The following is a 10,487-nucleotide window of genomic DNA, read 5'->3' as shown; positions in this document are numbered from 1 at the left end:
CTGACTTCAGACGCCTTGAAGAGCCCCTTCCAACTCTGGAGGGGGCCATCTACCAACCGTGCAGAGAACAAACTAAACCAGGGAGGCCTGCCAAGCAGCCAAGAACATTGGACACCCTGGGAGGAGCCAGGAGATGAGGTCCCCCGGAGAGAGACAAGTTTTCCAAAGAAAAGGCTGAGGGAAGTTTGTTCACTGTGGAAGAAGGTGGCACAGGGCACAGTAGGACAGAAAAGGAGAGCAGGGGAGGGGCCGAACTGGGGGAGACGACTGCTGGAGGCAACGGGTGTGAGATGGGGCCCACCCCAATTCTGACCCCTGGGCCTGCCAAGCAGGGATCCTTCTGCTGGCTCAGGCTCGGCGAGCGGCAGAGGATCTGGGAGGCAGAGTCTCAGCCCCGGCTGGGAGAAGAGGGACAGAAGACGGCAATGTCAAGGCCTTGGGAAGGGAGCCTGAGACAGAGAAAGGAATTGGGGCCTGGTCTCCCCATGGCAGAGTTCATCAGGGTCCAGGATCTGCCCTGTCTTGGCATCACCTGGCCAGGCCATGGCTCAGCTATCTGACACCTGGGGCCCGGAGTCACATGCCAGGAAACTCAACACTCTTGGGGCCCGGCCCCCAACTTCCAGCAGCTACAAACAAACAGGGCTTCTAGAGGAGGAAGCGGTTCTCCAGAGCCAGGCAGCAGGGAGACTACTTCCGGGGAGAGGACACACAGGAGAAGACTCTCCCACAAACAGGGGTGAGAGGTTGAGAGGAGAAGGGAGGGGAAAAGGGAGGAAGAGCCGGGTGGAGAGGACAAAGCTGGGGCAGACAGGGGGTCGGGCGCTCCAGGAAAAGGGGGAGATGGGCACAGTAAGCAGGCCTTAGTCACCTAGCCTAGCTGAACGCCCTGACGTCGATCGCTGATCTGTCTTCCTTGTCTCCTTCACCCTAGTGCCAACCTGGCCCTCCGCTGCCTAGAGGGCCCACCTGGCAGCCACCCAGGTAGGTTGGCAGAAAAAGACATTATTCCTATAAGGGAGATTAGTACATGGGCAGAAGTAGAGCCTTAGAAGCCCCCAGACCCAGAGTGATCAAGGAGACCATAGATTAGCCCTCCAGCATCAAAGAGACGCTAGAAAAATCTCAGGCCCAGGGAATCTTTTACCCCGAGGGCCTGAAAAAGGAGCCTTAAACCCCAAAGAAAAAGCTGAAGTCACCCAGGCCTGAGAGAACCCTGAAAGGAAGGCCCCGGCCCACAGAGATCCCCACGGAGGACCTCCGGAAGAGAGAGCTGGCAGTGGGGAATGGAATTTTTTTTGACTCATTCTTCCTTGTGGGGGCTTTTCTTCCCCAGATCCTACTGCACTCCAGGACTATGCCCATCTTTGGCCATGCTCCTACCAGCCGGTCACCTCCTGTCTCTCCTGCTGGTGCTAGGCACAGGTGGCACTGTGCCTAGCCCCTGGGTACCTCCTCAGGGCTGCTACGTGGCAGAAGAAGCTGGTCAGAGGACATTCCGCTGCAGCCAGGCAGGCCTGAGTGCTGTGCCCGCCGGCATCCCCAACGACACCCGCAAGCTCTACCTGGATGCCAACCGGCTGGCATCAGTGCCAGCTGGAGCCTTCCGGCACCTGCCTGTCCTGGAGGAGCTGGATCTGTCCCATAATGTCCTTGCCCACCTCTCAGGGGCTGCTTTCCAGGGCCTGGCAGGCACTCTGCGCCACCTCGACCTTTCTGCCAACCAGCTGGCCTCGGTGCCTGTGGAGGCCTTCGTGGGCCTGCAGGTCCAAGTGAATCTGTCCGCCAACCCATGGCGCTGTGACTGTGCCCTCCAGGAGGTGCTCAGGCAGGTGAGGCTGGCTCCGGACACTGGAACAGGCATCGTGTGTGGCCCAGGGGCCCGACCAGACTTCGTGGGGCAGCAGTTCCTGACTCTGGCAGGGGAGGAAGAGCTGTGTGGGACGGGGCGGAGCGGGGCCCAGCGGAGCACTGATGTGGCCCTGCTGGTTACCATGGGGGGCTGGCTGGTGCTCGTGGTGGCTTACCTGGCCCACTACATGTGGCAGAACCGGGATGAGACCCGACGTCCCCTCAAGCAGGCCCCCGTGGTGCCCGTGCGCTCTGAGGACTCCTCTACCCTCAGCACAGTGGTCTGAGGACCAGGGCCGCGCCTCCAGCCCCATGCCCCACTCCTACTGCTGTGCCCTCTCTTTTCCTCTAACACTGCCTTCTCTGCAGCCCCATCGCATCCCCCAAATTCCTCCCCCCTTCCTCCTCTGTCTCCCCTAAACACCTGATCTCTCTCCCTCTCAACAAACACCACCTTTGAGGCCTGGAGGTTTTGGTGCCTACTATGCCTGAATTGTGCTAGACTCAGAGACTCTAAGCTCCTGAGTCCACGGGGGGTGGGGGTGGGGGTTGGCAACAGAACAGAGAATGATGGTAGGTGGTACGCGCACCAACTCAGAGGTGGGTGCAGGCGGCTGTGGGAACATGGAGGAAGAAGCCTCTGCCTGGCTGAGGTGATCTCAGACCTCACTGTGTGGATGTCTGAACTGACATTTTAAGAATGAGGGGCGCCTGGGTGGCTCAGTCGGTTGAGCATCTGACTTCAGCTCAGGTCATGATCTCACGGTTAGTGGGTTCAAGCCCCGCGTCGGCCTCTGTGCTGACAGCTGGCTCAGAGCCTGGAGCCTCCTTCGGATTCTGTATCTCCCTCTCTCTCTGACCCTCCCCTGATCACACTGTCTCTATCTCTCAGAAATTTAAAAAAAAAAACTAAAAAAAAAAAAAAAAGAGAATGAGAAGGGCTTTGGGCAGAAGAGGGAGGACCCTAGCGAAAAAGCAGTAGACAGAGTCAAAGACGCAAACAACTTGGTAAGTATGGGCACCAATAAGACCTACCTGGGGGTTGGAAAAGAGGGTGCAAAGAGGGGCAAGGAGATGGTGGGCCAAGCTGGAGGGGAAATCAGAAACTGGGGTGCAGATAGATTGAGAAGGACTGTGTGAGCTCCTGCTCTCTTCAATCTACGGAGAGGCTCCCCCCTTACTTCTTGCCTCTCTCTGGGCCCCAGGCTCCTCTCCCTGTGCCTTCTACTGGGTGCCTCCTGGCTGAGAGGCCTCTGCTTCCTTTTCCAGAGACTCTCTCTCTTCCTGCTCTCTTCTTTATACACTGATGGGCTTTCTGAACCCTTTCCCTCAGGGGGAAGAGTAGTCTCCTCTATGTCTGAGCTGAAGATGGGTCATGAAGAGTTGGAGGGAGATAGGGATGAGGAGGTCTCCCACCTCCAGAATACCACTGGACAAGTCAATAAAGTCACTTTTACTAATGCTTCTGATCTCTTCCTTATTGTTCATTTCATTGGGTGCATGTGGCCGGACAAAGAGGAGTGGGAGAGTGCTGAGCCCTTTACCACGGCCTCTGCCACCACTTTGGGGGTGAGTGCTCCTGCTGGGTTGGATGCCAACTCCTCTCTCTCCTCCTACCTCCCAGTTCCTGACACCGGAGTCTATCTGCTAGGGATGCCAGGGCCTATGAATTAATGATAATGGAACCAGAATGGAGGATGGGAGGAGGCCAGGGGGAAGGTGAACAGGGAGGAGGGAAGGAGGGCAAGGTCCAGGCACCAGTGATCGACCGGGGCATAGGAAGCAAAGGGAAAGGGAGCTGTTACCCTCTTGGCAATCTCTCGTTTCTCTCATTGGGAATCTGAGCAGGGGGTACAGAGAACCTGGATGTGCTCAAAGTTAATGGAAGAACTCCTGGGGCGGAGGAGTTGCCTGAAGAAGGGGAGTCATATGAGATATCCTTATCACCAAATGTTCTTCTCAAGGGACCAGAGGGGTCAACGCACCCCCTCCCTTGCCCCCATGCGGGATGATCTACCCATGCAACCTTCAAGGAGTAAACTGCTGCTTTGGGGAATCTCATGGAAACTCCAACAGAAGCTGAAGATAAGAACTACTGAGCCAGGGTTCCACCCAGCTTGGGGCAGAGTCTGGGGCAGATGGAGAAGCCGCTCAAGAAAAGACAAAGAGGAACCCACTACCTCCCCAGCCCCTCTGGCCCACCCTGACTTCCCTGCCTCCTTTCCAGCATCCCCACCCCTTCTCTTGCCATCTCTGAGGCTCCTTCCACCACTTCAGGGCTGAGCTCCGTCATATCACCCAGGAAGCCTCAACTTGACTCATCTCCGAAAAACCTGAGACTCCCCCCCACCATCCGCTTTTCTCAGGAGACCTGGGCCTCCCCACTTCCAGGGATGCTCAGGGATAGGGAAAGAACTAGGGTGTGGGGAGTTTCAGGCTGCAGTTTGACCTCCACCCCAGCCACACCCTGACCGGGCCCTTGGAATCTTGGCCCAAACCCTATCATACCCTCCATCAGTTTCTCCCCTGCCACTGTCTGCTCGCCCACCCACTCCTGGAATCAGGCTGGGACGCATCTCACTGGATCCTGGGAAACAGACTATGTAGGCCTATGGGGGGTAGGAGCCTGGGTGACAGGTGGGGCCCCAAGTCTCTATTATCTGTGTCCATCCCTGGAGCCTCAATTGACTTCCTGTCATCCTAAGCAGCAGAAACGGCATCTTAAAGATCCGCAGAGAGTCGGTTCCCCTGCCCAGACACCTAACCCCGATTCCCAGAGTTGAGCTCAGATGGGAAAGGATCCAGGGAGGGAAACTGCCTGGAACCCAGTCAGGAGGGGTCCTAGAGCCCTGGATTGTAAGTGTCATCTAGTAGTTATCCCCATGGCCCCTTCTAGCTCAAATTCCTTTTCCTCTTGGGTTCTAGGGCANGGAGGGCAAGTAGGGCAGAAGAGGTGGCAGAGGAGACGCTTCAGTGGCTCCTCTCCCTAGGGAGAAACCCCTTCACCCCGGTTAGTTGGGGTCCCTGAGTTGGAAATTGGTGGGAGGGGGGCATCAGAAGCTATAGCTTCAGCTCAGCGCATTACAGGACACTGGACAGAGCGGGGCCTCCGCAGACTCAGAGATGCTCCCTCCTGGAGCAACAGTCGCTCAACTCCTAAGCCCTGCACTCTGCACCCTGGCCTCTGGGTTGTGCTTGTCCCCTGGGCAGGCAGGAAGGGGTAAGATAACTGGTTTCTCTCCCATCCTTATCTCCACCAGGGACCAAGGATCATAGGACCCATGTTCTGAGACACCAAGCAGGCAGCTGGCCGGTTTCATTTTTGCTGTCTGGTTCTCACACTTCCGGCTGGTACAGACGCACTCCATCAAGATCAAACTCTCCTACTAGGGTGTGCAGGAGCCAGAAACAAAACTGCCAGGTGCCAAGAGAGCCCAGCCACACACCTGGTCCAGAAGAACCCTGTCTGGGACAGGCCCCAGCTTGGCATCCACATGCAGCAGCCTGGAGCCAGCAGGCTGTATGTAGGGTGGGAGAAGAGAAGTCCTCTACCACCAATTTCTCCCTGCCGTGTGGAGCAGAAGCCTGGTGCCACCCTGAGGAAGCTCTCAGTCTGAGGGGGTGAGACAGGAACCTAACTCTCGGGGAACTCCCAGACTTATGGAAGATATACGGTCCTTTCTCTCCGGGGAGCTCTGAAGCTGGGGAGACCAAGACCTACCCCAGACACAGAGATCTGAGCATCTACAAAGCCTCGTTATCTACAAAAGGAAGTGAACAGGGAGCAGACCGAGTACTCAGGAGCTGAGGGAGGCAGTTAAGGAGCAATGGGTGGGGTGCAGCCCCCACCCTTCCTGTCTTGGGCTCACGTGCAGACATTTCAAGTCTGAGCTTTTGTACAGAGGGGAGGGCATATCAGCATCAAAACCAGAAGCAACCTGACAGCTTATTCCAAGTGGAGGGCTGTGCCTCCCCCATTAGACTAGGAGGAGTTCCAACTACAAACAGCTTTACCTCATCTTGCTAGGTCTTTGTCACCAGCAATCTCGCTGCCTAGGAGGAACGGTTCCCCCAAACCAGAAAAGCAGAAAACAAAGCAGAGCATGGCCTTGAGCTCCCAAAACAGATGCCAACACAAGCCCACTCATGCATTCGACAAACGTTTATTGAGTGACTACTACATGCCAGGCACTGCCGATACAAAGATAAGAAGCCATGGTATCCACCCTCGGGGACCTGACAGGTTAGTGATGGCAGCCTAGGTGACAGCAGCAGACACAGGGATCATGTGAACCCAGAGGGGCATTGAAAACAAACACCAAGGTTTAAGCCCATTTCTCTTGGACACAGCAGCCCTTTGGATGAATGAAGATGGATGAAGGAAGTCTCCAGTACTTCGAGTTAGCACATCATGGTACTTCTCAGTTCTTGTCTCTCTGTCCTCATCTCGTGTCTACTGCTACCACACACCCACACACCTCCAAGTCCCTGGAGTCTAACTTGTCTACTCCCAGTCATAATACTCATTTCTGCACTTAGGGCCATCGCTGTCTTCCTCTTCTAGAATGCTAAAACAAAAAACAAAAAACTTGAGACCCCATACTCAACTGAATGTCTGAAGTCAGCCCTCAATTCTCCTTCGCTTTTGGGGTCGGGGACAATTTATCATGCAGAGTCAGACCATTAAGGAAGTTTCCTGCAAGGGATGTGTAGGAACAAACACAAGAGCATGTCTGTCCCCTAGAACCAAGAAAACACTGTGAAGTGATGTAAGGAAGCAGGCTGAGGTGAGGGGAGGTGGCACCGAGGGGTGTGTCCCCACCAGACCAGCACCAGCTGTCAGGGCTGGCAGTGATCTTCAGAGAGGGGTGGTGACTTGCCCAAGGTCATACAAGGAGTCAAGGAAGAACTTACAGGACTAGAATCTCAGGACCCCTGTCCCTCTGGGATGGACCCCCCCCACACACACACACCCTTCTAAGGAGAAGGGACAAGGGAGGGAGGGAAAAACAAGGTGGATCCAGGGGTGCAAGTGAGGGAGCTGGGCGCGGCTAGGAAGAAGGCCCCACCCACTCAGGGCCAGCCCCACTCCACTCACCACAAGATCTAAAGAAACTTTGGGAGCATGAAGAGAACCTGTATGTTCACGATGGCCGAGGCTGGGGAGAAGCTGGAGGAAGCCACCCTAAAGAAAGCAGGCAAGGCTGGAGGGAGCATTCCATCCCCCTCCGCACGGCTGTGGGGGGTTCAAAGCTGTCAATCTCCAAGATGCTTCCTCTGCCCCACCCCCATCCAGCACACACTTGCCCCTCTTCTCCCCTCCCACAGCCCTGGACTCTCCCCTGCATCCCTGCCCACTGTTGGGGTAACCTACCCTCTGTCCTCCATACCTGCCTCTCACCCAGTTCCCCTAATAACAGCATCCTCATCGTTTACAATCCCCCTCCTCTCTTTTCTAAGGACGTTTCCATCTATTGTCTCACTGGAATCCTGAAAGGCAGTCTGCATTGCGTTTGCAATCCCCACCTCAGAGTGTTTGGGAAACTACCTCAGAAAAGTCCAGTGACGCACTCAGGCTTCCCGGTCGCAGCTGGGCTTTCCCTCCCTGCGCCACCCTCTGGTTCCCCTGTCTTCAGCTGTCCCCCAACCCTCCGTGGAACTGCTCTATCGCAGCCACTCGTAGTGACGGGGTGTGTCCCTTTGCCCTCTGGAGGATCCTAGTGCCTACTGGAAGCTGGTGTAAGGAGCTGAGCTCCCGGGCACCCCACATCAGACAAGCCCTGATCATCTTCCCCTGGGGAGGGGTACCTGAGCAAGGGGGGGGGTCTCTGTGCCTAGGGGACTGGGGACCCACTGAGTGAAGTCACATCGAGGCTGGGTCCTGGTCACCACCATGTTCCTGGCCTGAGCCGGGAGCACACGGAGTATCAGGGGCTGAGAGCTGAGGTGGAGGAGGAGCGGCTGGGGTTGAAACCCGTAGGGGGACCCGGCGGGAGCCGGGCCGGGGATGGGGTCGGGGCGGGGCCTGGGCGGGGCGATCACTGTTTAGGAGGCCGGGGTCGGGGTGACAAGGAAGATCCGGAGGGGGCTGGACTGGTGAAGCTAGACTGTGAGCCCCGGGGGCGAGGCACTTGTGGGCCTCGTAGATGGGGGGCGGGGCGGGGCTTAAGGTCGTAGGGGCGTGGCTTGGTCGCCGGGGCAGGGCTAAAGGGAGGCTGGGGCCCGTGAGGGCTGGATGGGGTGGACCGCCTGCTTCTCCAGGGAGATCTCAGCGCACGTGAAGCGAGGCTTCTTTAAGCTGAGGAAGAGACTGGGACCCTGCCCTGAGAGTCTTTTCTCTGAGCGGGGAGAACTGTCTCCCTCCTTGGGGACTTCTCGGTCTTTCCAACTGTAGGAGTATCTAGCTGGTCACTTCCCATGCTCTCTGCCATATGGATGGGGCCCTGGATCTTAGTGACCCTGAGATTCTGGGAGTCCGAGGGGCAGGGCCGGGGTCGCAATCCTCTGAATGACTGCAGGAGACTGCTTGTCAACTCAACACCATACTGGCATACATACATCCTCTACCTGCTAGGAGCTCCGCTGAAAGGCGGGAGTGGGGTTGGGGTCCCTCCGTCATGTGACTGACAGGCCTCCTGGCTTAGACCCAGTGGTACCAAGCCAGACCTGCAACATAATTTACAGGTCTCAGTGCAGAATGAAAACTAGAGGAGTTCTTGCTTAAAATTATTAAGAATTATTATTCAAAGGGTGCCTGGGTGTCTCAGTTGGCTAAGCCTCCGATTCTTGATTTTGGCACAGGTCATGATCTCCTGGTTGGTCAGTTTGAGCCCCGCGTCAGGCTTGTCCTGACAGCTCGGGGCCTGCTTGGGATTCTCTCTCTCCCTCTCTCTCTCTGCTCCTCCCCCACTTGTGCTCTCTCTCAAAATAAATAAATAAGCTTTAATAATTAAAAAAAAAAGAATTATTCTTCAAGATGACAAGAGGAGAGCATTAAACCAGGCTGGGGTCGTGTATGACTTGATAGGTTGCATGCCCATGAAATTGACTCTGGCACCAAGCTATACACAGATGAATCAGGGTCCAACCTCTGTCATTCCCTTCTCCCAAGGAAAAGGCAAAAGGCGCAAGCCCACCTACCCTCCACTCATTTTTCCCCAAATAAAGGGAGAAAGTGGAATAAAAAACTCTTATAGGGATCTTCTCTCATCCTCTCCTGAAAGGGAAAAAGTGAATCTGCTGCACCAGCCAACACACACACACACACACACACACACACACACACACACACAGTTACCTCCCAGCTCCCAGAGCTGCCTTACAATCTCCTGCCCACCATGAGAGGGAGAGAGAACATCATCTCCTCTCACACCATCTCCACTCCTTTACCCTCTGCAGGGCTGAGCAAGGAACACCAGCAGCTGCTGCCTATGTCTGTGCAGAAAGAATTCCTTTCCTACAGACAGAGCTGGTGAGGGGCCTGGGGATTGCAGGACAGGTGTGAAGGGTAACAACTAGGGTAAAATGGAGTTTGAGCACTAGAAGAGATCCAGAAGCTCATGCAGCTCCGCCCCCTCAGTCAGCAATAACCTCCCTTGCCCAGAGAGAGGAAGGTACTTCTCTGGGGCCACACAGCAGGCTCCTAGCAGAGCTCTCTGTGGAACTCAGTCTCCAGAGTCTTAATCTGTGCCCATTTTTGCTCAACTCTAGCGCTAATGGGCAGAGGGGGTCAAAGGTGGGGTCAGGGGCTGGAATTTAAAATTTTACTGCAGACCACCTCTGACGCTGGTGGTTCCCAAAATCTAAATCATCCCGTGACATTTATTCTCTATTGTGCAGACGGAGGCCACCCTGGACTAGAATTTTTTCTAGGGAGTGGTAGGGCTCTTCTGCCCTCACTTCAAACTGCTCAGGGATTTCCTGGTCGAAGCTGAAGATGATCCAGGCCCTGGTGGGACTCTGCAGCCTTGACATACCAGGGGATGGACCTTTCTGTACCAGAGACCACAATGCCTTGTCACCAATGCCTTGTGCTCTCCATGCCTCTGTCTTTCAAGTGCTGGCCAATAACATCTGGCTTTCCCCTAGCCCTGGTCGGGGAGTGTAGGGCTTTGCATAGACCCAGGGGAGCTGGTGAAATGGAGAGGCATTTCAGCTCCAAGTTCTCTTGGAGGCAGACCTTCAAAGGCTCCATCTGGCACCCAGTATCTTTTACAAGGATCTGGGGGCCTCTGTTCTATCAGGAGGAGCCTAGCAATCACAGCCAAGGAGAGCTTCTCTTTCGTCAGCCCCAAAGTGAACAGGAGCTCCAACACCTGCTCCAGCTGCAGCTTCAGGGCTCATGAAGAGCTGGGGCGCTGGGGGGATCAGCTGACAGAGGAGGCATCCCTGGATTAGGCTGGGAGGCTGGCAGTGGCCTCCTTGCCCAAACCAACCTCATAGAGGGATTGGCAACAGAGGGCTGCGGACAGTGAGGGCTGACACTGTCAAGCCTGAAATACGTTTTTAGTTCTCCAGCACAACTTTGGGTTGAGGAAGTGTCACAAAACCCTGAACAGTGTCTACTCAGCCAAGAGTCTGGAGGTGTCTTGGGCTTCAAAGCCAATTTGGGGGGCACCTGGGTGTCTCAGTTGGTT

General features: G+C 55.7%; 1 protein-coding gene across 1 annotated transcript; it reads left to right on the top strand.

Annotated features, from left to right (window-relative positions):
- Window positions 1-843: 843 nt before the first annotated feature.
- Window positions 844-2,138, top strand: LRRC3C (leucine rich repeat containing 3C). The gene is made up of 3 exons (XM_077779143.1): window positions 844-852; window positions 935-984; window positions 1,337-2,138. Exons 1-3 carry the CDS (start codon window positions 844-846, stop codon window positions 2,136-2,138), a joined length of 861 nt encoding a protein of 286 aa, XP_077635269.1.
- The last annotated feature ends 8,349 nt before the right edge of the window (window positions 2,139-10,487 follow it).

This window comes from Crocuta crocuta, unplaced genomic scaffold (genome assembly GCF_008692635.1).
Source record: "Crocuta crocuta isolate KB4526 unplaced genomic scaffold, BGI_CrCroc_1.0 scaffold68, whole genome shotgun sequence".
NCBI lineage: Eukaryota > Metazoa > Chordata > Mammalia > Carnivora > Hyaenidae > Crocuta > Crocuta crocuta.
The sequence above is the reverse complement of the archived record's forward strand: the minus strand, read 5'-3'. Positions and strand labels throughout refer to the sequence as shown.